This window comes from Anomaloglossus baeobatrachus, chromosome 5, assembly GCF_048569485.1.
Source record: "Anomaloglossus baeobatrachus isolate aAnoBae1 chromosome 5, aAnoBae1.hap1, whole genome shotgun sequence".
Taxonomy (NCBI): Eukaryota; Metazoa; Chordata; class Amphibia; order Anura; family Aromobatidae; genus Anomaloglossus; species Anomaloglossus baeobatrachus.
The window spans coordinates 10336489-10363748 of NC_134357.1; the positions used below are offsets into that span (position 1 = coordinate 10336489).

Consider the following 27260-nt stretch of genomic DNA (forward strand, 5'->3'; position numbering starts at 1 on the left):
TTCATCCTTCCTTCAATTGTAACCAGTCATCCTGTCCCTGCTCCCATAGCATGATGCTGCCACCACCATGTTTCACTGTGGGGATTGTATTGGGCAGGTGATGAGCAGTGCCTGGTTTTCTAAACACATACTGCTTAGAATTATCACCAAAAAGTTCTATCTTCATCTCATCAGACCAGAGAATCTTATTTCTCATAGTCTGGGATCCTTCATGTGTTTTTTTGCAAACTCTATGCGGCTTTCGTATGTCTTGCACTGAGGAGAGGCTTCCATCAGGCCACTCTGCCATAAAGGCCCGACTGGTGGAGGCTGCAGTGATCGGTGACTTTGTGCAACTTTCTACCATCTCCCTACTGCATCTCTGGAGCTCAGCCGCAGTGATCTTGGGGCTCTTTTTTACCTCTCTCACCAAGGCTCTTCTCCTACGATTGCTCAGTTTGGCTAGACGGCCAGGTGTAGGGAGAGCTCTGCTGGTCCCAAACTTCTTCCAGTTAAGGATTATGGAGGCCACTGTGCTCTTAGGAACCTTGAGTACTGCAGAAATTCTTTTGTAACCTTGGCCAGATCTGTGCCTTGCCATAATTCTGTCTCTGAGCTCCTTGGCCAGTTCCTTTGACCTCATGATCCTGATTTGGTGTGACATGCAGTGTGAGCTGTGAGGTCTTATATAGACAGGTGTGCGCCTTTCCAAATCACGTCCTATCAGTGTAATTACACACAGCTGGACTCCAATGAAGGAGGAGAAACATCTCAAGGAGGATCACAAGGAAATGGACAGCATGGGACTTACATATGAGGGTCTGAGCAAAGGGGCTGAATACTTATGACCATGTGTTATAGTGAGCAAAGGGGCTGAATACTTATCACCATGTGATATACTGAGCAAAGAGGTTGAATACTTATGACCATGTGATGTTTAAAAAATTTGCAAAAATTTCTACATTTCTGTTTTTTTCCTGTTAAGATGGGGGATGGGCGCAGTGTGTTCATTAATGAGAATTTACCAAATGGCTGCGATAAAACAAAGAGTGAAAAATTTAAACGGGTCTGAATACTTTCCGTACCCACTGTCAATATATCTACAAAGAATATACCCAGGTTATACCAGCTGTATATAAATAATTACTGTATGTACAGGAGATGCCCAGTTAATACCAGCTCTCTGTATATGAATGTATACCAAAGATACTCCGGTCATACCAGACCTATACTCACTGCTTATTATAATTTACCAGTGTCTGTTTCTTCTTCTTGCAGTCAGGAGAGATGATTGTGACTGACTGAAGACCTCAGGAGCCGGCAATGATCTAACTGCCATTGGTCAGTCCATGACTCGCTCATCTGCATTCCTTATATCCTGTATTTGTGGTTCCACAATAATGTACGAAATGTACAATATAACATATAGGATCATAGAACTGTACATTTACTGATTATATAGCACATGCTACTTTCAGTCCCATGCAACACCACAGATAACACAGTGAGAACAGAATCCAGTGTATATAAAATAGAAGTGGTACTGTGCAGTGTATATACAGAATAATACAGATACTGAGGATTACACCCAGTATACAGAACAGGAGAAGTGGTACTGTGCAGTGTATATATACAGAATAATACAGATACTGAGGATTACACCCAGTATACAGGACAGGAGAAGTGGTACTGTGCAGTGTATATATACAGAGTAATACAGGTACTGAGGATTACACCCAGTACACAGGACAGGTGAAGTGGTACTGAGCAGTGTATATATACAGAATAATACAGAGAGTGAGGATTACACCCAGTATACAGGACAGGAGAAGTGGTACTGTGCAGTGTATATATACAGAATAATACAGGTACTGAGGATTACACCCAGTATACAGGACAGGAGAAGTGGTACTGTGCAGTGTATATATACAGAATAATACAGATACTGAGGATTACACCCAGTATACAGGACAGGAGAAGTGGCACTGTGCAGTGTATGTATACAGAATAATACAGGTACTGAGGATTACACCCAGTATACAGGACAGGAGAAGTGGTACTGTGCAGTGTATATATACAGAATAATACAGATACTGAGGATTGCACCCAGTATACAGGACAGGAGGAGTGGTACTGTGCAGTGTATATATACAGAATAATACAGGTACTGAGGATTACACCCAGTATACAGGACAGAAGTGGTACTGTGCAGTGTATATATACAGAATAATACAGATACTGAGGATTACACCCAGATACAAAACAGGAGAAGTGGTACTGTGCAGTGTATATATACAGAATAATACAGATACCGAGGATTACACCCAGTATACAGGACAGGAGAAATGGTACTGTACAGTGTATATATACAGAATAATACAGGTACTGAGGATTAATTACAACCAGTATACAGGACATGAGAAGTGGTGCTGTGCAGTGTATATATACAGAATAATACAGATACTGAGGATTACACCCAGTATACAAGACAGGAGAAGTGGTACTGTGCAGTGTATATATACAGAATAATACAGATACTGAGGATTACACCCAGTATACAGGACAGGAGAAGTGGTACTGTGCAGTGTATATATACAGAATAATACAGACACTGAGGATTACACCCAGTATACAGTACAGGAGAAGTGGTACTGTGCACTGTATATATACAGAATAATACAGATACTGAGAATTACACCAAGTATGCAGGACAGGAGGAGTGGTACTGGGCAGTGTATATATACAGAATAATACAGACACTGAGGATTACACCCTGTATACAGGACAGGAGAAGTGGTACTGTGCAGTATATATATATACAGAATAATACAGTTACTGAGGATTCCACCCAGTATACAGGACAGGAGAAGTGGTACTGTGCAGTGTATATACACAGAATAATACAGATACTGAGGATTACACCCAGTATACAGGACAGGAGAAGTGGTACTGTGCAATGTATATATACAGAATAATACAGGTACTGAGGATTACACCCAGTATACAGGACAGGAGAAGTGGTACTGTGCAGTGGATATATACAGAATAATACAGATACTGAGGATTACACCCAGTATACAGGACAGGAGAAGTGGTACTGTGCAGTGTATATATACAGAATAATACAGATACTGAGGATTACACCCAGTATACAGGACAGGAGAAGTGGTGCTGTGCATTGTATATATATACAGAATAATACAGATACTGAGGATTACACCCAGTATACAGGACAGGAGAAGTGGTACTGTACAGTGTATATATACAGAATAATACACATACTGGAATATAAAATAGAAGTGGCACTGTGCAGTGTATATACAGAATAATACAGACACTGAGGATTACACCAAGTATACAGGACAGGAGAAGTGGTACTGTGCAGTGTATATATACAGAATAATACAGGTACTGAGGATTACACCCAGTATACAGGAGAAGTGGTACTGTGCAGTGGATATATACAGAATAATACAGATACTGAGGATTACACCCAGTATACAGGACAGGAGAAGTGGTACTGTGCAGTGTATATATACAGAATAATACAGATACTGAGGATTACACCCAGTATACAGGACAGGAGAAGTGGTACTGTGCAGTGTATATATACAGAATAATACAGATACTGAGGATTACACCCAGTATACAGGACAGGAGAAGTGGTACTGTGCAGTGTATATATACAGAATAATACAGGTACTGAGGATTACACCCAGTATACAGGACAGGAGGAGTGGTACTGTGCAGTGTATATATACAGAATAATACACATACTGGAATATAAAATAGAAGTGGCACTGTGCAGTGTATATACAGAATAATACAGACACTGAGGATTACACCAAGTATACAGGACAGGAGAAGTGGTACTGTGCAGTGTATATATACAGAATAATACAGGTACTGAGGATTACACCCAGTATACAGGAGAAGTGGTACTGCGCAGTGTATATATACAGAATAATACAGATACTGAGGATTACACCCAGTATACAGGAGAAGTGGTACTGTGCAGTGTATATATACAGAATAATACAGGTACTGAAGATCACACCCAGTATACAGGAGAAGTGGTACTGTGCAGTGTATATATACAGAATAATACAGGTACTGAGGATTACACCCAGTATACAGGAGAAGTGGTACTGTGCAGTGTATATATACAGAATAATACAGGTACTGAAGATCACACCCAGTATACAGGAGAAGTGGTACTGTGCAGTGTATATATACAGAATAAGACACACACTGAGGATTAAACCCAGTATACAGGACAGGAGGAGTGGTACTGTGCAGTGTATATATACAGAATAATATAGGTACTGAGGATTACACCCAGTATACAGGACAGGAGAAGTGGTACTGTGCAGTGTATATATACAGAATAATACAGGTACTGAGGATTACACCCAGTATACAGGAGAAGTGGTACTGTGCAGTGTATATATACAGAATAATACAGGTACTGAAGATCACACCCAGTATACAGGAGAAGTGGTACTGTGCAGTGTATATATACAGAATAAGACACACACTGAGGATTAAACCCAGTATACAGGACAGGAGGAGTGGTACTGTGCAGTGTATATATACAGAATAATATAGGTACTGAGGATTACACCCAGTATACAGGACAGGAGAAGTGGTACTGTGCAGTGTATATATACAGAATAATACAGGTACTGAGGATTACACCCAGTATACAGGACAGAAGTGGTACTGTGCAGTGTATATATACAGAATAATACAGATACTGAGGATTACACCCAGATACAAAACAGGAGAAGTGGTACTGTGCAGTGTATATATACAGAATAATACAGATACCGAGGATTACACCCAGTATACAGGACAGGAGAAATGGTACTGTACAGTGTGTATATACAGAATAATACAGGTACTGAGGATTAATTACACCCAGTATACAGGACAGGAGAAGTGGTACTGTGCAGTGTATATATACAGAATAATACAGATACTGAGGATTACACCCAGTATACAGGAGAAGTGGTACTGTGCAGTGTATATATACAGAATAATACAGGTACTGAAGATCACACCCAGTATACAGGAGAAGTGGTACTGTGCAGTGTATATATACAGAATAATACAGGTACTGAAGATCACACCCAGTATACAGGAGAAGTGGTACTGTGCAGTGTATATATACAGAATAATACAGGTACTGAGGATTACACCCAGTATACAGGAGAAGTGGTACTGTGCAGTGTATATATACAGAATAATACAGGTACTGAAGATCACACCCAGTATACAGGAGAAGTGGTACTGTGCAGTGTATATATACAGAATAATACACACACTGAGGATTAAACCCAGTATACAGGACAGGAGGAGTGGTACTGTGCAGTGTATATATACAGAATAATATAGGTACTGAGGATTACACCCAGTATACAGGACAGGAGAAGTGGTACTGTGCAGTGTATATATACAGAATAATACAGACACTGAGGATTACACCAAGTATACAGGACAGGAGAAGTGGTACTGTGCAGTGTATATATACAGAATAATACATGTACTGAGGATTACACCCAGTATACAGGACAGGAGAAGTGGTACTGTGCAGTGTATTTATACAGAATAATACAGATACTGAGGATTACACCCAGTATACAGGACAGGAGAAGTGGTACTGTGCAGTGTATATATACAGAATAATACAGATACCGAGGATTACACCCAGTATACAGGACAGGAGAAGTGGTACTGTGCAGTGTATATATACAGAATAATACAGGCACTGAGGATTACACCCAGTATACAGGACAGGAGAAGTGGTACTGTGCAGTGTATATATACAGAATAATACAGATAATGAGGCTTACACCCAGTATACAGGACAGGAGAAGTGGTACTGTGCAGTGTATATATACAGAATAATACAGATACTGAGGGTTACACCCAGTATACAGGACAGGAGAAGTGGTACTGTGCAGTGTATATATACAGAATAATACAGACACTGAGGATTACACCAAGTATACAGGACAGGAGAAGTGGTACTGTGCAGTGTATATATACAGAATAATACAGACACTGAGGATTACACCAAGTATACAGGACCATAATAATGAATCTATTTTTTTTGGCCTAGATGAGTGATGTATGATCTATCTAGTAATTATTGCTAATGAAGCTTCAGACTACACTCAACCGGATTTTGCCTTCATTTAGCGCCTTGGTCAATTTGATTTGTTTACTATCAAGGATCATCCAAAATTTGACTTTACCGTTGAATTAATCTTTTTGCACCTGCCTGCTGACTGTTTCCTACTATTTTCTGTATGACCGTTTTGCTGCTGTACTACATGCATCAGGTTTCATGAGAAGTCACATGTTCTAACACATTCTTAATAATTCTACTCCCTGATGTTCATTATCGGGTTATAATGATGTTTTCAGAGTTTTTGGAATAAATTGAAATTTTCTGAATTTTTTTATATTTTTCGTCAGTGTTTGGCTGAAGGTTGTAAATGGATCCAGCGCCTCATTGTGGATCTATATTGGTGGCCATAGGTCCATACAATAAAATTCAATGATGCCAATCTTTTAATCATAAAAGTCTTGCAGTTGACTATGTTCTATTCCACTTTCTGGCTTTTAAGAAAATGTTCCCACAGGTGCGTGTGTGCGTGTGCGTGTGCGTGTGCGTGTGTGTGTGTGTGTGTGTGTGTATAGCCCCTGAGGCTTCAATCGCCACAGAGTATTGCACCTGATTTAAGGCGTAATGCTGCACCCGGATCCGGGGAAGGTTGGTACCGGTTTCATCACTTACACACTCAAATGCACAACCAGGTTGCCCTCCCCAATGGGGATCGGGCTAGGGTAGGATCTTAAGGTAGCCTCCAAACATGACCAGAGGCAGCAGATTACGTTATATACAGAGCTCCTGTGTATAATGTCACTGGTGAGCACTGTATTACCTGTACACTATACACTATATACAGAGCTCCTGTGTATAATGTCTCTGGTAATCACTGTATTACCTGTGCACTTACATTATATACAGAGTGTCTGTGTATAATGTTACCCGTGATCTCTGTATTATCTGTACATGATACACCATATACAGAGCTCGTGTGTAATGTTACTGCTAATCACTGTATTACCTGTACACCATATGCTATATACAGACTTCCTGTGTATAATTGTACTTGTAATCACTATATCACCTGTACAACATAAATAATATACAGAGTTCCTGTGTGTAATGTTACTGGTAATAACTGTTTTATCTGTAAACCATATACTATATACAGAGTTCCTGTGTGTAATGTTACTGGTAATCACTGTATTACCTGTACACCATATGCTATATACAGAGTTCTGTGTATAATGTTACTAGTGACCACTGTATTACCTGTACATTTATACTATAAACTATAGAGCTCCAGTGTATAATGTCATCGGTATTATCTGTACACTATATACAGAGCTCCTGGGTGTAATGTTACTGGTGATCACTGTGTTACCTGTGCTGTATACACTATCTAAAGAGCTCCCGTATACAAACCCCTAGAATTGCACATCACAGAAGAGCTGCATGAGACACATGTATTTTGCTAGGATAATTCCTAACATATACAATATATAGTTTTAGTGTAGACCCCTAGAGTCAATTCTACCTGGGGGCCAAGTCAACACTGAAGTGGCCCCAAGTCATCCCGCTTATCTGGGATCACATGAAGAGCAAAGAAAGATTTGCACAAGCCTCATACACAGAAGATCAGGGGTCAGGCCTCTAAGATGATTGGAACAACCTCTTGCCGACTTCCTCGAAAACTGTAGCCCACAAAGGGGGCTCACCAAATATTGATGGGATTTACATTTCTCTTTTGGTTGTTTCACTTTGCATTTTGTTAATTGATCAAAATAAACTATTAACGCTTTTATTTTTTTAAAGCATTTTGACTTAGCAGCATTTTTTCCACACTTGCCTAAAACATTTCCACAGTGCTATGTATTTGTGTCATCGTAAGGCTGAGGTCACATGTCCTGTAATCTTTCGATACATCGGATCCTGCAGAGATCTGTTGGCAAAAAAGTTTTGTCTGTGGTCAAATAACTGATTTCTGCTGGATCCGTTTTTTTTTTTTTTTTAACATTGGAGACTATGGAAAACAGATCTGTTAGTTGATTGCTATTTAGTCATCCGCTTTTCTTAAGTTTGTCAAGGATCCATTTTTTTCTTACAGGATCTGTTTCAAATGGAAGATTAATAGCATCAGGTAACAGATCCGTTCTCTCTAGATTCAATGTTAAAAAAATGGATCTCTTAGCAGATTACTATTTATCTTCCATTTGTTCAGATCCATTCTCTATAGATTTTACATGTTAAAAATATGGATTTGGAAGACATCAGTTATTTAACAACGGCCAAAAAAGTTTTGTTTGCAGAACTTTTTTTAACAAACATCTCTGCAGGATCCGATCTAATGGATGATTACAGCACATGTGATCGCAGCCTAGTTCTGCACAAAGGAAGAAATATCTTTGGCACTAGTGGGGGCATCTGTGGCTGATGCATTTGGGGATATTTACTATACGCGGTCAGGATGGGGGGATTTATATGAGAGGAGTCGTCCTTTTCACAATACCTTCAACACTATCCCATGAAATAATCATGGGATGATACCAGTGAAAATTGCAAAATAGAAAAAACAATAAACTTTTTTTTAGGATAAAACTTTATTTAATGAATGAATACAAAATATGTAGATTAAAATAAACAATGGAGCACACCACAGAGGGACCGGAAATATGCCCCAATGTAAAAAGGCTCAAGGTATGTTATTTCATAGTTGTCCTTTAAATTTAACCATGAGCGTTTACATCAATCCAATATTTCCATATATAAAGTATAAACATTAAATCTAATTGCATAGAAAAATATATAGAAAAATATATAGAAAAATTGTAATCTAATTGCATAGAGAAATATATAGAAAAGTTGTAATAAGGCTATGTGCGCACGTTGCGTCGGAGTACCTGCAGTTTATTCTGCACGTTTTCCTTCCCTTGGTTTTTGACCAAATGGCTTTTGACCATTTTTTAGCGCTAAAAACGCATGCGTTTTTACCGCGTTTTTAGTGCGTTTTTAGCGCTTTTTACCTGCGTTTTCACCTGCGTTTCTGCAGATGCGTTTTTTAGATCAAGACACTGAGAAATAAAGTTGAATTAGTCAAAAAGAATGAAAAAAGAGAAAAAAAGTATAAAATTAACTTTTAATAAAACTATATGGGAAATTATCAATTTTAATGAAAAAATAGCGGTTATGCACATTTTATCAGAAAAATAGATGAAGTTTCTAATTTGTTAACATTTAAATTTTCGGTTATTGTGTGTGTGTAAAGGAACATTAGAACCCATTAATTTTTGTCCAGAAAAGCATGCGTTTTTTGAGCCAAAAACGCAGTGGAAAAGCAGGTAAAAAGCATGAAAAACGCAGGAATTGTGATTTTGGTTGCGTTTTGCCATTTCTCATTGACTCCAATGTTAAGGAAACGCTGCAGAAATGGCAAAAACAACTGACATGCTGCTTCTTTTTCAGCATGGTTTTTGACCACAAATATGCAAATTAAACGCTGCTGAAAAAAAAGCAAAGTGCAGACAGGATTTCTGCTTTTCCCATTGACTTTGCTGGTAAACAAAAACGCATGCGTTTTAGCGCAAAAACGCTGCTGCTAAAAACGCTGCAGAAACGCGGAAAAAAACGCAACGTGTGAACATAGCCTTACGGTGCAGATATCGCATTTATTTAAAGTGCTTAGTGCCTATTGCAGCTGCTCATTATTAAGGCTGATTGTTGCTTTTTGTTTTATTAACACGCTAGTTTAGAAACTATAAAATGTGACAAAATGAAAAGTATAGGGTTGTATACTACCGAGTACCTAAATATTCACACACAAAAGACGCATCTGCAGGAATAATTCAGATCGACGGGATGTTAAATATAAGCACTATGAAAAGCGCACTGCCTGAGATCAAAAAGACCGTTATGTAGATGCGATAATAACATGCCACTGCTGCTACATCAAAATATTATATTATTATAATATTATTATTATTATTATTATTATTATTACTACAACTTTTCTATATATTTCTCTATGCAATTAGATTACAATTTTTCTAGATATTTTTCTAGATATTTTTCTATGCAATTAGATTTAATGTTTATACTTTATATATGGAAATATTGGATTGATGTAAACGCTTATGGTCAAATTTAAAGGACAACTATGAAATAACATACCTTGAGCCTTTTTACATTGGGGCATATTTCCGGTCCCTCTGTGGTGTGCTCCTCTGTTCATTTTAATCTACATATTTTGTATTCATTAATTAAATAAAGTTTTGGGTTTTATCCTAAAAAAAAGTTTATTGTTCTTTCTTTTTTGCAATTTTCACTCGTATCATCCCATGATTATTTCCTGGGATCGTGTTGAAGGTATTGCTTCTGAGTGATGCGTGTGACTAAACTTTTGGACAATTTTGTAATAATAAAGTCCTTTTCACAGTAGTCTGCAGTCTCTCTGTCGCTTTATGTTACTGCAGACCTGCGAGTCCTCACATCGTAGACAGCGTGCACTGTGCGGATTCTCCGCTGCCGGGGCGAGACGAAGCAGTCATGTGACTGCAAATATTCAATATGCACAGTCCTGGCCATGTTCAGACTAGACGTGTGCAGCCAATTCACTTGCACTGGGTGAGACCACGCATGTCTACTAACAATGTGGTCCTTGCTCTATAATACGGTCCCTTATTCCAATATAAACCATTATTTTCGTTTTTCTCACTGTCTTGAGGATCTGAGGTATTGACCAGTTTAATTATAGCATGATTTTTTTTTAACTAGATTGATGGATAATCAACAGATTTTCTGGACAAAGTAGCCAGTAAGAAATCTCTTTTATACACTTTGTCTTTTCACACTAAATATAAAGATTACAGAAGAGGACGTCTATTTACAGAGTATGCACCATGGTGAATCAGTGTCAGAGCACATGACGGATCGTCTGCCTTTATAGATTCAATATTTACTTTCATAGTGAAAAGTTTTCCAACTTCCTAATATAGATTGTGAAATAATCCTGATCATTCCTAAGATCTCTGCCGTCTGTCAGTGAATGGGAATATTCTGGTAGAAAACACACAGAGACCTAACAACGCACAACAGAGATTGATACAATTGTATCCAAGCCACGCAATCCCCTGTGAGGTGCAATGTATCTGATGAAGGCCACACAAGATTGGATACAATTGTATGAGCCACACAGGATTTTGTTTATGAGTGTATTCACAGATGTTCCCCTTTCTCTGGGAGGAAGCAGAGATCGTGGAGGGAGAAACAAAGCACAAAGTATATTAGAAGCTGCAGAACTTTCTGATCCGATGACGATGCTTTAATTACGGAGGAGCGGAGGTCCCTTGCAGGGTCTGGAGGGGGGGCGCAGCTTATGTCTAAGGTGAGGAGCAGGACGTCTTCCAGCTTGGTGTCCGCCCTGAGGCCGATCCGAGACCGTTTTATTCCTGAGCGTGTGTATGACGGGAGGGACCGAGGATCAGGCTTCGTCTCCGGAGACGTCACTCTGCGGGCGGTTAGTTTAAGGTCAGCATCTTGTAGATCCCCATAGTCAGGATCAGATGGTGGAGACGGTGGACGACCACTGGGGAGAGAACATCAAGAGATATCACTGCTGGGATATAATATAAATATATACTGTACGTCTCTTCTGAACCTGGGAAAGATGGGTGACACAATGTAACACTCCAGCGTCCTCAGGGGCTGTCACTCAGAAGTAGCGGTGATACCTATGTGGTCACAAGAGCTGCTCAAGAAGAGAACCCCAAAATAAAGGGGTAAATGCAAAATTATGGGGGTGCAACATCTAGAGCCCCCACCGATGGGCAGAACAGCCGAGAGCAGCGCTGGGGTCTTCTACTCTATATTGCATCTGGGAGGAAACTGAAAACCAGGGCACAGGGGCAGCTACAGCCACAAAACAGTGTGGGGGGCGACAAACAGCCCCTCATATCTCAGCTTCCAGGATTCTACATGTCGTAGGGGAAGAAGTGGCAAACTGGAGATACCTGGAACAATTGTGGAACTTTACCTGTAAGGCCGGGAGAGCTGGAAGCTGCCGAATCTAAAGAAAAAGCGGAGGAAACATACATGAGCCCAAACAAGCAAAATCCAAACATCACTGGTCAATTGGGGTCTCATTAGGCTGTAAACAGTGTGGGATCAGACCGGCCGAAAATGCAACATGACTGTGAATGATGTCTCACCCTGAGAATAATGCAACATGACTGTGAATGATGTCTCACCCTGAGAATAATGCAACATGACTGTGAATGATGTCTCACCCTGAGAATAATGCAAAATGACTGTGAATGATGTCTCACCCTGAGAATAATGCAAAATGACTGTGAATGATGTCTCACCCTGAGAATAATGCAAAATGACTGTGAATGATGTCTCACCCTGAGGATAATGCAAAATGACTGTGAATGATGTCTCACCCTGAGGATAATGCAACATGACTGTGAATGATGTCTCACCCTGAGGATAATGCAACATGACTGTGAATGATGTCTCACCCTGAGAATAATGCAAAATGACTGTGAATGATGTCTCACCCTGAGAATAATGCAACATGACTGTGAATGATGTCTCACCCTGAGAATAATGCAAAATGACTGTGAATGATGTCTCACCCTGAGGATAATGCAACATGACTGTGAATGATGTCTCACCCTGAGGATAATGCAACATGACTGTGAATGATGTCTCACCCTGAGAATAATGCAAAATGACTGTGAATGATGTCTCACCCTGAGAATAATGCAACATGACTGTGAATGATGTCTCACCCTGAGAATAATGCAAAATGACTGTGAATGATGTCTCACCCTGAGGATAATGCAAAATGACTGTGAATGATGTCTCACCCTGAGGATAATGCAACATGACTGTGAATGATGTCTCACCCTGAGAATAATGCAAAATGACTGTGAATGATGTCTCACCCTGAGGATAATGCAACATGACTGTGAATGATGTCTCACCCTGAGGATAATGCAACATGACTGTGAATGATGTCTCACCCTGAGGATAATGCAACATGACTGTGAATGATGTCTCACCCTGAGGATAATGCAACATGACTGTGAATGATGTCTCACCCTGAGAATAATGCAACATGACTGTGAATGATGTCTCACCCTGAGGATAATGCAACATGACTGTGAATGATGTCTCACCCTGAGAATAATGCAACATGACTGTGAATGATGTCTCACCCTGAGGATAATGCAACATGACTGTGAATGATGTCTCACCCTGAGGATAATGCAACATGACTGTGAATGATGTCTCACCCTGAGGATAATGCAACATGACTGTGAATGATGTCTCACCCTGAGGATAATGCAAAATGACTGTGAATGATGTCTCACCCTGAGGATAATGCAACATGACTGTGAATGATGTCTCACCCTGAGAATAATGCAACATGACTGTGAATGATGTCTCACCCTGAGGATAATGCAACATGACTGTGAATGATGTCTCACCCTGAGAATAATGCAAAATGACTGTGAATAATGTCTCACCCTGAGAATAATGCAACATGACTGTGAATGATGTCTCACCCTGAGGATAATGCATACTACAGTATACACAGGATTATCAAAGGAGCAGGTATAAGGCTAAGTTCGCACACTGCGTTTTTTTGACACTGCATTTTTGTGCCTTTTTGGCCGCTAAAAACGCACAAAAACGCACCCGCGTCTAAAAAACGCGTCAAAAAACGCGTTTTTACCGCGATTTGGTGCGTTTTTGGTTGCGTTTTGCTACATTTTTGATCTCTGCGTTTTGCTGCGGTTTTCCAATGCATTGCATGGGCGGAAAACGCAGAAAAACGCAGGAAAGAATTGACATGTCCATTTTTTTTTTCAAGCTCAAAAACGCAGCTTAAAAAAACAGTTGTGTGCGGACAGCAAAAATGAAAACTCATAGACTTTGCTGGGGAAGCAAAGTCATGCAGTTTTGAGGCAAAAAACGCACCCGAAAAACGCGCAAAAATGCCGCGAAAAACGCACTGTGCGCACATAGCCTAAAAATCATGGCTGCTCTGAGGTCCACACGAGATAATGTATATAATAACCTGATAGATTGGGAAATGCACCAAAACATATACATGCAAATAGGATGGATTGTAAAACTTAGAAGGGATCGAAAAGAAGAGAAAAGAACAAAGGAAAAACAAATACATCTCAAGGAAAGCGCCTAGTCTATTCTATAACAGGGATACATACTCTGCAGTAAAAATTCCGCCACTAAGACACCTCCAGTTTGCTCCTTCTGCTGTCTCCGTCTTCCACATGTCTGCAAAAATAAATCAGGATACAAAATCTGCAGAGATCTGAAAACATAGATTCATGAAGATACTGCACATAATATTCTGTCTGCAACAACCACTAGGGGGAGCTCCCTGTATACAGATATACATGATAAGATCCTGTCTGCAGTCACCACTAGGGGGAGCTCCCTGTATACAGATATACATGATAAGATCCTGTCTACAGTCACCACTAGGGGGAGCTAAATGTATACAGAGATACATGATAAGATCCTGTCTGCAGCCACCACTAGGTGGAGCTCCCTGTATACAGAGATACATGATAAGATCCTGTCTGCAGTCACCACTAGGGGGAGCTCGCTGTATACAGAGATACATGATAAGATCCTGTCTGCAGCCATCACTAGGGGGAGCTCCCTGTATACAGAGATAAATAATAAGATCCTGTCTGCAGTCACCACTAGGGGGAGCTCCCTGTATACAGAGATACATGATAAGATCCTGTCTGCAGCCATCACTAGGGGGAGCTCCCTGTATACAGAGATACATGATAAGATCCTGTCTGCAGCCACCACTAGGGGGAGCTCCCTGTATACAGAGATACATGATAAGATCCTGTCTGCAGCCACCAGTAGGGGGAGCTCCCTCTATACAGAGATACATGATAAGATCCTGTCTGCAGCCACCACTAGGGGGAGCTCCCTGTATACAGAGATACATGATGAGATCCTGTCTGCAACCACCACTAGGGGGAGCTCCCTCTATACAGAGATACATGATAAGATCCTGTCTGCAGCCACCACTAGGGGGAGCTTCCTGTATACAGAAATACATAATAAGATCCTATCTGCAGCCACCACTAGGGGGAGCTCCCTGTATACAGAGATACATGATAAGATCCTGTCTGCAGCCACCACTAGGGGGAGCTCCCTGTATACACAGATACATGATAAGATCCTGTCTGCAGCCTCCACTAGGGGGAGCTCCCTGTATACAGAGATACATGATGAGATCCTCTCTGCAGCCACCACTAGGGGGAGCTCCCTGTATACAGAGATGCATGATAAGATCCTGTCTGCAACCACCACTAGGGGAGCTCCCTCTATACAGAGATACATGATAAGATCCTACCTGCAGCCACCACTAGGGGGAGCTCCCTGTATACAGAGGTACATGATAAGATCCTATCTGCAGTCACCACTAGGGGGAGCTCCCTGTATACAGAAATACATGATAAGATCCTATCTGCAGACACCACTAGGGGGAGCTCCCTCTATACAGAGATACATGATAAGATCCTGTCTGCAGCCACCACTAGGGGGAGCTCCCTGTATACAGAAATACATGATAAGATCCTGTCTGCAGCCACCACTAGGGGGAGCTCCCTGTATACAGAGATACATGATAAGATCCTGTCTGCAGCCTCCACTAGAGGGAGCTCCCTGTATACAGAGATACATAATAAGATCCTGTCTGCAGCCACCACTAGGGGGAGCTCCCTCTATACAGAGATACATGATAAGATCCTGTCTGCAGCCACCACTAGGGGGAGCTCCCTGTATACAGAGGTACATGATAAGATCCTGTCTGCAGCCTCCACTAGGGGGAGCTCCCTGTATACAGAGATACATGATAAGATCCTGTCTGCAGCCACCACTAGGGGAAGCTCCCTGTATACAGAGATACATGATAAGATCCTGTCTGCAGCCTCCACTACGGGGAGCTCCCTGTATACAGAGATACATAATAAGATCCTTTCTGCAGCCACCACTAGGGGGAGCTCCCTGTATACAGAGATACATGATAAGCTCCTGTCTGCAGCCACCACTAGGGGGAGATCCCTCTATACAGAGATACATGATAAGATCCTGTCTGCAGCCACCACTAGGGGGAGCTCCCTGTATACAGAGATACATGATAAGATCCTGTCTGCAGCCACCACTAGGGGGAGATCCCTCTATACAGAGATACATGATAAGATCCTGTCTGCAGCCACCACTAGGGGGAGCTCCCTGTATACAGAGATACATGATAAGATTCTGTCTGCAGCCACCACTAGGGGGAGCTCCCTGTATACAGAGATACATGATAAGATCCTGTCTGCAGTCACCACTAGGGGGAGATCCCTCTATACAGAGATACATGATAAGATCCTGTCTGCAGCCACCACTAGGGGGAGCTCCCTGTATACAGAGATACATGATACGATCCTGTCTGCAGCCACCACTAGGGGGAGCTCCATGTATACAGAGCTACATGATAAGATCATGTCTGCAATGTCTGCAACCACCACTAGGGGGAGCTCCCTGTATACAGAGATGCATGATAAGATCCTGTCTGCAACCACCACTAGGGGGAGCTCCCTCTATACAGAGATACATGATAAGATCCTGTCTGCAGCCACCACTAGGGGGAGCTCCCTGTATACAGAAATACATGATAAGATCCTGTCTGCAGCCACCACTAGGGGGAGCTCCCTGTATACAGAGATACATGATAAGATCCTGTCTGCAGCCTCCACTAGAGGGAGCTCCCTGTATACAGAGATACATAATACGATCCTGTCTGCAGCCACCACTTGGGGGAGCTCCCTCTATACAGAGATACATGATAAGATCCTATCTGCAGCCACCACTAGGGGGAGCTCCCTGTATACAGAGGTACATGATAAGATCCTGTCTGCAGCCTCCACTAGGGGGAGCTCCCTGTATACAGAGATACATGATGAGATCCTGTCTGCAGCCACCACTAGGGGGAGCTCCCTGTATACAGAGATACATGATAAGATCCTGTCTGCAGCCACCACTAGGGGGAGCTCCCTGTATACAGAGATACATGATAAGATCCTGTCTGCAGTCACCACTAGGGGGAGCTCCCTGTATACAGAGATACATGATAAGATCCTGTCTGCAGCCACCACTAGGGGGAGCTCCCTGTATACAGAGATACATGATAAGATCCTGTCTGCAGCCACCACTAGGGGGAGCTCCCTGTATACAGAGATACATGATAAGATCCTGTCTGCAGTCACCACTAGGGGAAGCTCCCTGTATACAGAGATACATGATAAGATCCTGTCTGCAGCCACCACTAGGGGGAGCTCCCTGTATACAGAGATACATGATAAGATCCTGTCTGCAGCCTCCACTAGGGGGAGCTCCCTGTATACAGAGATACATAATAAGATCCTTTCTGCAGCCACCACTAGGGGGAGCTCCCTGTATACAGAGATACATGATAAGCTCCTGTCTGCAGCCACCACTAGGGGGAGCTCCCTGTATACAGAGATACATGATAAGATCCTGTCTGCAGCCACCACTAGGGGGAGCTCCCTGTATACAGAGATACATGATAAGATCCTGTCTGCAGCCACCACTAGGGGGAGATCCCTCTATACAGAGATACATGATAAGATCCTGTCTGCAGCCACCACTAGGGGGAGCTCCCTGTATACAGAGATACATGATAAGATTCTGTCTGCAGCCACCACTAGGGGGAGATCCCTCTATACAGAGATACATGATAAGATCCTGTCTGCAGCCACCACTAGGGGGAGCTCCCTGTATACAGAGATACATGATACGATCCTGTCTGCAGCCACCACTTGGGGGAGCTCCATTTATACAGAGCTACATGATAAGATCATGTCTGCAATGTCTGCAACCACCACTAGGGGGAGCTCCCTGTATACAGAGACACATGATAAGATCCTGTCTGCAATCACCACTAGGGGGAGCTCCCTGTATACAGAGATACATGATAAGCTCCTGTCTGCAGCCACCACTAGGGGGAGATCCCTCAATACAGAGATACATGATAAGATCCTGTCTGCAGCCACCACTAGGGGGAGCTCCCTGTATACAGAGATACATGATAAGATCCTGTCTGCAGCCACCACTAGGGGGAGATCCCTCTATACAGAGATACATGATAAGATCCTGTCTGCAGCCACCACTAGGGGGAGCTCCCTGTATACAGAGCTACATGATAAGATCATGTCTGCAATGTCTGCAACCACCACTAGTGGGGGGCTCCCTGTATACAGAGATACATGATAAGATCATGTCTGCAGTCACCACTAGGGGGAGCACCCTGTATACAGAGATACATGATAAGATCCTGTCTGCAGTCACCACTAGGGGGAGCTCCCTGTATACAGAGATACATGATAAGATCATGTCTGCAGTCACCACTAGGGGGAGCACCCTGTATACAGAGATACATGATAAGATCCTGTCTGCAGCCACCACTAGGGGGAGCTCCCTGTATACAGAGATACATGATAAGATTCTGTCTGCAGTCACCACTAGGGAGCGCTCCCTGTATACAGAGATACATGATAAGATCATGTCTGCAGTCACCACTAGGGGGAGCTCCCTGTATACAGAGATACATGATAAGATTCTGTCTGCAGCCACCACTAGGGGGAACTCCCTGTATACAGATATACATGATAAGATCCTGTCTGCAGTCACCACTAGGGGGAGCACCCTGTATACAGAGATACATGATAAGATCCTGTCTGCAGACACCACTAGGGGGAGCTCCCTGTATACAGAGATACATGATAAGATCCTGTCTGCAGTCACCACTAGGGGGAGCTCCCTGTATACAGAGATACACGATAAGATCCTGTCTGCAGCCACCACTAGGGGGAGCTCCCTGTATACAGAGACACATGATAAGATCCTGTCTCCAGACACCACTAGGGGGAGCTCCCTGTATACAGAGATACATGATAAGATTCTGTCTGCAGCCACCACTAGGAGGAACTCCCTGTATACAGAGATACATGATAAGATCCTGTCTCCAGACACCACTAGGGGGAGCTCCCTGTATACAGAGATACATGATAAGATTCTGTCTGCAGTCACCACTAGGGGGAGCTCCCTGTATATAGAGATACATGATAAGATCCTGTCTGCAGCCACCACTAGGGGGAGCTCCCTGTATACAAAGATACATGATAAGACCCTGTCTGCAGCCACCACTAGTGGGAGCTCCCTGTATTCAGAGATACATGATAAGATCCTATCTGCAGCCATCACTAGGGGGAGCTCCCTGTATACAGAGATACATGATAAGATCCTGTCTGCAGCCACCACTGGGGGGAGCTCCCTGTATACAGAGATACATGATAAGATTCTGTCTGCAGCCACCACTAGGGGGAGCTCCCTGTATACAGAGATGCATGATAAGATCCTGTCTGCAACCACCACTAGGGGGAGCTCCCTGTATACAGAGATACATGATAAGATCCTGTCTGCAGTCACCACTAGGGGGAGCTCCCTGTATACAGAGATACATGATAAGATCCTGTCTGCAGCCATCACTAGGGGGAGCTCCCTGTATACAGAGATACATGATAAGATCCTGTCTGCAACCACCACTAGGGGGAGCTCCCTCTATACAGAGATACATGATAAGATCCTGTCTGCAGTCACCACTAGAGGGAGCTCCCTGTATACAGAGATACATGATAAGATCCTGTCTGCAGCCACCACTAGGGGGAGCTTCCTGTATACAGAAATACATGATAAGATCCTGTCTGCAGCCACCACTAGGGGGAGCTCCCTGTATACACAGATACATGATAAGATCCTGTCTGCAGCCACCACTAGGGGGAGCTCCCTGTATACACAGATACATGATAAGATTCTCTCTGCAGCCACCACTAGGGGGAGCTCCCTGTATACAGACTTGCATGATAAAATCCTGTCTGCAACCACCACTAGGGGAAGCTCCCTCTATACAGAGATACATGATAAGATCCTGTCTGCAGCCACCACTAGGGGGAGCTCCCTGTATACAGAGGTACATGATAAGATTCTGTCTGCAGCCTCCACTAGGGGGAGCTCCCTGTATACAGAGATACATGATAAGATCCTGTCTGCAGCCACCACTAGGGGGAGCTCCCTGTATAGAGAGATACATGATAAGATCCTGTCTGCAGCCACCACTAGGGGGAGCTCCCTGTATACAGAGATACATGATAAGATCCTGTCTGCAGCCACCACTAGGGAGAGCTCCCTGTATACAGAGATACATGATAAGATCCTGTCTGCAGTCACCACTAGGGGGAGCTCCCTGTATACAGAGATACATGGTAAGATCCTGTCTGCAGCCACCACTAGGGGGAGCTCCCTGTATACAGAGATACATGATAAGCTCCTCTCTGCAGCCACCACTAGGGGGAGATCCCTCTATACAGAGATACATGATAAGATCCTGTCTGCAGCCACCACTAGGGTGAGCTCCCTGTATACAGAGATACATGATAAGATCCTGTCTGCAGCCACCACTAGGGGGAGATCCCTCTATACAGAGATACATGATAAGATCCTGTCTGCAGCCACCACTAGGGGGAGCTCCCTGTATACAGAAATACATGATAAGATTCTGTCTGCAGCCACCACTAGGGGGAGCTCCCTGTATACAGAGATACATGATAAGATCCTGTCAGCAGCCACCACTAGGGGGAGATCCCTCTATACAGAGATACATGATAAGATCCTGTCTGCAGCCACCACTAGGGGGAGCTCCCTGTATACAGAGATACATGATAAGATTCTGTCTGCAGCCACCACTAGGGGGAGCTCCCTGTATACAGAGATACATGATAAGATCCTGTCTGCAGTCACCACTAGGGGGAGATCCCTCTATACAGAGATACATGATAAGATCCTGTCTGCAGCCACCACTAGGGGGAGCTCCCTGTATACAGAGATACATGATAAGATCCTGTCTGCAGCCACCACTAGGGGGAGCTCCCTGTATACAGAGCTACATGATAAGATCATGTCTGCAATGTCTGCAACCACCACTAGGGGGAGTTCCCTGTATACAGAGATACATGATAAGATCATGTCTGCAGTCACCACTAGGGGGAGCACCCTGTATACAGAGATACATGATAAGATCCTGTCTGCAGTCACCACTAGGGGGAGCTCCCTGTATACAGAGATACATGATGAGATTCTGTCTGCAGTCACCACTAGGGGGAGCTCCCTGTATACAGAGATACATGATAAGATTCTGTCTGCAGCCACCACTAGGGGGAGCTCCCTGTATACAGAGACACATGATAAGATCCTGTCTGCAATCACCACTAGGGGGAGCTCCCTGTATACAGAGATACATGATAAGATCCTGTCTGCAGCCACCACTAGGGGGAGCTCCCTGTATACAGAGATACATGATAAGATCATGTCTGCAGTCACCACTAGAGGGAGCTCCCTGTATACAGAGATACATGGTAAGATCATGTCTGCAGTCACCACTAGGGGGAGCTCCCTGTATACAGAGATACATGATAAGATCCTGTCTGCAGCCACCACTAGGGGGAGCTCCCTGTATACAGAGATACATGATAAGATCCTGTCTGCAGCCACCACTAGGGGGCGCTCCCTGTATACAGAGATACATGATAAGATCCTGTCTGCAGCCACCACTAGGGGGAGCTCCCTGTATACAGAGATACATGATAAGATCCTGTCTGCAGCCACCACTAGGGGGAGCTCCCTGTATACAGAGATACATGATAAGATCCAGTCTGCAGCCACCACTGGGGGGAGCTCCCTGTATACAGAGATACATGATAAGATCCTGTCTGCAGCCTCCACTAGAGGGAGCTCCCTGTATACAGAGATACATAATAAGATCCTGTCTGCAGCCACCACTAGGGGGAGCTCCCTCTATACAGAGATACATGATAAGATCCTGTCTGCAGCCACCACTAGGGGGAGCTCCCTGTATACAGAGCTACATGATAAGATCATGTCTGCAATGTCTGCAACCACCACTAGGGGGAGTTCCCTGTATACAGAGATACATGATAAGATCATGTCTGCAGTCACCACTAGGGGGAGCACCCTGTATACAGAGATACATGATAAGATCCTGTCTGCAGTCACCACTAGGGGGAGCTCCCTGTATACAGAGATACATGATGAGATTCTGTCTGCAGTCACCACTAGGGGGAGCTCCCTGTATACAGAGATACATGATAAGATTCTGTCTGCAGCCACCACTAGGGGGAGCTCCCTGTATACAGAGACACATGATAAGATCCTGTCTGCAATCACCACTAGGGGGAGCTCCCTGTATACAGAGATACATGATAAGATCCTGTCTGCAGCCACCACTAGGGGGAGCTCCCTGTATACAGAGATACATGATAAGATCATGTCTGCAGTCACCACTAGAGGGAGCTCCCTGTATACAGAGATACATGGTAAGATCATGTCTGCAGTCACCACTAGGGGGAGCTCCCTGTATACAGAGATACATGATAAGATCCTGTCTGCAGCCACCACTAGGGGGAGCTCCCTGTATACAGAGATACATGATAAGATCCTGTCTGCAGCCACCACTAGGGGGCGCTCCCTGTATACAGAGATACATGATAAGATCCTGTCTGCAGCCACCACTAGGGGGAGCTCCCTGTATACAGAGATACATGATAAGATCCTGTCTGCAGCCACCACTAGGGGGAGCTCCCTGTATACAGAGATACATGATAAGATCCAGTCTGCAGCCACCACTGGGGGGAGCTCCCTGTATACAGAGATACATGATAAGATCCTGTCTGCAGCCTCCACTAGAGGGAGCTCCCTGTATACAGAGATACATAATAAGATCCTGTCTGCAGCCACCACTAGGGGGAGCTCCCTCTATACAGAGATACATGATAAGATCCTGTCTGCAGCCACCACTAGGGGGAGCTCCCTGTATACAGAGGTACATGATAAGATCCTGTCTGCAGCCTCCACTAGGGGGAGCTCCCTGTATACAGAGATACATGATAAGATCCTGTCTGCAGCCACCACTAGGGGGAGCTCCCTGTATACAGAGATACATGATAAGATCCTGTCTGCAGCCTCCACTACGGGGAGCTCCCTGTATACAGAGATACATAATAAGATCCTTTCTGCAGCCACCACTAGGGGGAGCTCCCTGTATACAGAGATACATGATAAGCTCCTGTCTGCAGCCACCACTAGGGGGAGATCCCTCTATACAGAGATACATGATAAGATCCTGTCTGCAGCCACCACTAGGGGGAGCTCCCTGTATACAGAGATACATGATAAGATCCTGTCTGCAGCCACCACTAGGGGGAGATCCCTCTATACAGAGATACATGATAAGATCCTGTCTGCAGCCACCACTAGGGGGAGCTCCCTGTATACAGAGATACATGATAAGATTCTGTCTGCAGCCACCACTAGGGGGAGCTCCCTGTATACAGAGATACATGATAAGATCCTGTCTGCAGTCACCACTAGGGGGAGATCCCTCTATACAGAGATACATGATAAGATCCTGTCTGCAGCCACCACTAGGGGGAGCTCCCTGTATACAGAGATACATGATACGATCCTGTCTGCAGCCACCACTAGGGGGAGCTCCATGTATACAGAGCTACATGATAAGATCATGTCTGCAATGTCTGCAACCACCACTAGGGGGAGCTCCCTGTATACAGAGATACATGATAAGATCATGTCTGCAGTCACCACTAGGGGGAGCTCCCTGTATACAGAGATGCATGATAAGATCCTGTCTGCAACCACCACTAGGGGGAGCTCCCTCTATACAGAGATACATGATAAGATCCTGTCTGCAGCCACCACTAGGGGGAGCTCCCTGTATACAGAAATACATGATAAGATCCTGTCTGCAGCCACCACTAGGGGGAGCTCCCTGTATACAGAGATACATGATAAGATCCTGTCTGCAGCCTCCACTAGAGGGAGCTCCCTGTATACAGAGATACATAATAAGATCCTGTCTGCAGCCACCACTAGGGGGAGCTCCCTCTATACAGAGATACATGATAAGATCCTATCTGCAGCCACCACTAGGGGGAGCTCCCTGTATACAGAGGTACATGATAAGATCCTGTCTGCAGCCTCCACTAGGGGGAGCTCCCTGTATACAGAGATACATGATGAGATCCTGTCTGCAGCCACCACTAGGGGGAGCTCCCTGTATACAGAGATACATGATAAGATCCTGTCTGCAGCCACCACTAGGGGGAGCTCCCTGTATACAGAGATACATGATAAGATCCTGTCTGCAGTCACCACTAGGGGGAGCTCCCTGTATACAGAGATACATGATAAGATCCTGTCTGCAGCCACCACTAGGGGGAGCTCCCTGTATACAGAGATACATGATAAGATCCTGTCTGCAGCCACCACTAGGGGGAGCTCCCTGTATACAGAGATACATGATAAGATCCTGTCTGCAGTCACCACTAGGGGAAGCTCCCTGTATACAGAGATACATGATAAGATCCTGTCTGCAGCCAACACTAGGGGGAGCTCCCTGTATACAGAGATACATGATAAGATCCTGTCTGCAGCCTCCACTAGGGGGAGCTCCCTGTATACAGAGATACATAATAAGATCCTTTCTGCAGCCACCACTAGGGGGAGCTCCCTGTATACAGAGATACATGATAAGCTCCTGTCTGCAGCCACCACTAGGGGGAGCTCCCTGTATACAGAGATACATGATAAGATCCTGTCTGCAGCCACCACTAGGGGGAGCTCCCTGTATACAGAGATACATGATAAGATCCTGTCTGCAGCCACCACTAGGGGGAGATCCCTCTATACAGAGATACATGATAAGATCCTGTCTGCAGCCACCACTAGGGGGAGCTCCCTGTATACAGAGATACATGATAAGATTCTGTCTGCAGCCACCACTAGGGGGAGCTCCCTGTATACAGAGATACATGATAAGATCCTGTCTGCAGTCACCACTAAGGGGAGATCCCTCTATACAGAGATACATGATAAGATCCTGTCTGCAGCCACCACTAGGGGGAGCTCCCTGTATACAGAGATACATGATACGATCCTGTCTGCAGCCACCACTAGGGGGAGCTCCATGTATACAGAGCTACATGATAAGATCATGTCTGCAATGTCTGCAACCACCACTAGGGGGAGCTCCCTGTATACAGAGATACATGATAAGATCATGTCTGCAGTCACCACTAGGGGGAGCACCCTGTATACAGAGATACATGATAAGATCCTGTCTGCAGTCACCACTAGGGGGAGCTCCCTGTATACAGAGATACATGATAAGATTCTGTCTGCAGTCACCACTAGGGGGAGCTCCCTGTATACAGAGATACATGATAAGATTCTGTCTGCAGCCACCACTAGGGGGAACTCCCTGTATACAGAGACACATGATAAGATCCTGTCTGCAATCACCACTAGGGGGAGCTCCCTGTATACAGAGATACATGATAAGCTCCTGTCTGCAGCCACCACTAGGGGGAGATCCCTCTATACAGAGATACATGATAAGATCCTGTCTGCAGCCACCACTAGGGGGAGCTCCCTGTATACAGAGATACATGATAAGATCCTGTCTGCAGCCACCACTAGGGGGAGATCCCTCTATACAGAGATACATGATAAGATCCTGTCTGCAGCCACCACTAGGGGGAGCTCCCTGTATACAGAGCTACATGATAAGATCATGTCTGCAATGTCTGCAACCACCACTAGTGGGGGGCTCCCTGTATACAGAGATACATGATAAGATCATGTCTGCAGTCACCACTAGGGGGAGCACCCTGTATACAGAGGTACATGATAAGATCCTGTCTGCAGTCACCACTAGGGGGAGCTCCCTGTATACAGAGATACATGATAAGATCATGTCTGCAGTCACCACTAGGGGGAGCACCCTGTATACAGAGATACATGATAAGATCCTGTCTGCAGCCACCACTAGGGGGAGCTCCCTGTATACAGAGATACATGATAAGATTCTGTCTGCAGTCACCACTAGGGAGCGCTCCCTGTATACAGAGATACATGATAAGATCATGTCTGCAGTCACCACTAGGGGGAGCTCCCTGTATACAGAGATACATGGTAAGATCATATCTGCAGTCACCACTAGGGGGAGCTCCCTGTATACAGAGATACATGATAAGATTCTGTCTGCAGCCACCACTAGGGGGAACTCCCTGTATACAGATATACATGATAAGATCCTGTCTGCAGTCACCACTAGGGGGAGCACCCTGTATACAGAGATACATGATAAGATCCTGTCTGCAGACACCACTAGGGGGAGCTCCCTGTATACAGAGATACATGATAAGATTCTGTCTGCAGCCACCACTAGGAGGAACTCCCTGTATACAGAGATACATGATAAGATCCTGTCTCCAGACACCACTAGGGGGAGCTCCCTGTATACAGAGATACATGATAAGATTCTGTCTGCAGTCACCACTAGGGGGAGCTCCCTGTATATAGAGATACATGATAAGATCCTGTCTGCAGCCACCACTAGGGGGAGCTCCCTGTATACAAAGATACATGATAAGACCCTGTCTGCAGCCACCACTAGTGGGAGCTCCCTGTATTCAGAGATACATGATAAGATCCTATCTGCAGCCATCACTAGGGGGAGCTCCCTGTATACAGAGATACATGATAAGATCCTGTCTGCAGCCACCACTAGGGGGAGCTCCCTGTATACAGAGATACATGATAAGATCCTGTCTGCAGCCACCACTGGGGGGAGCTCCCTGTATACAGAGATACATGATAACATTCTGTCTGCAGCCACCACTAGGGGGAGCTCCCTGTATACAGAGATGCATGATAAGATCCTGTCTGCAACCACCACTAGGGGGAGCTCCCTGTATACAGAGATACATGATAAGATCCTGTCTGCAGTCACCACTAGGGGGAGCTCCCTGTATACAGAGATACATGATAAGATCCTGTCTGCAGCCATCACTAGGGGGAGCTCCCTGTATACAGAGATACATGATAAGATCCTGTCTGCAACCACCACTAGGGGGAGCTCCCTCTATACAGAGATACATGATAAGAT

The 27260-nt window shown here is 44.3% G+C and overlaps 2 protein-coding genes across 2 annotated transcripts in view; one reads left to right on the top strand and one right to left on the bottom strand.

The window, feature by feature from the left end:
- The window catches only part of LOC142312560 (guanylate cyclase 2G-like), a 63447-nt gene extending 54822 nt beyond the window's left edge, over positions 1-8625 (top strand). Inside the window, exon 24 of the mRNA XM_075351551.1 lies at positions 8491-8625. Within this exon, the coding sequence (XP_075207666.1) occupies positions 8491-8625 (135 nt within the window). The remainder of the gene's footprint in view (positions 1-8490) is intronic.
- Positions 8626-11535: 2910 nt separating this feature from the next.
- Positions 11536-27260, bottom strand: part of TECTB (tectorin beta) — a 46222-nt gene continuing 30497 nt past the window's right edge. The window contains exons 8-10 of the mRNA XM_075352179.1: positions 14332-14401; positions 12126-12158; positions 11536-11678 (exon numbers count right to left, since the gene is read on the bottom strand). Of these exons, the coding sequence (XP_075208294.1) occupies positions 11611-11678; positions 12126-12158; positions 14332-14401 (171 nt within the window). The 3' untranslated portion in view covers positions 11536-11610. The remainder of the gene's footprint in view (positions 11679-12125; positions 12159-14331; positions 14402-27260) is intronic.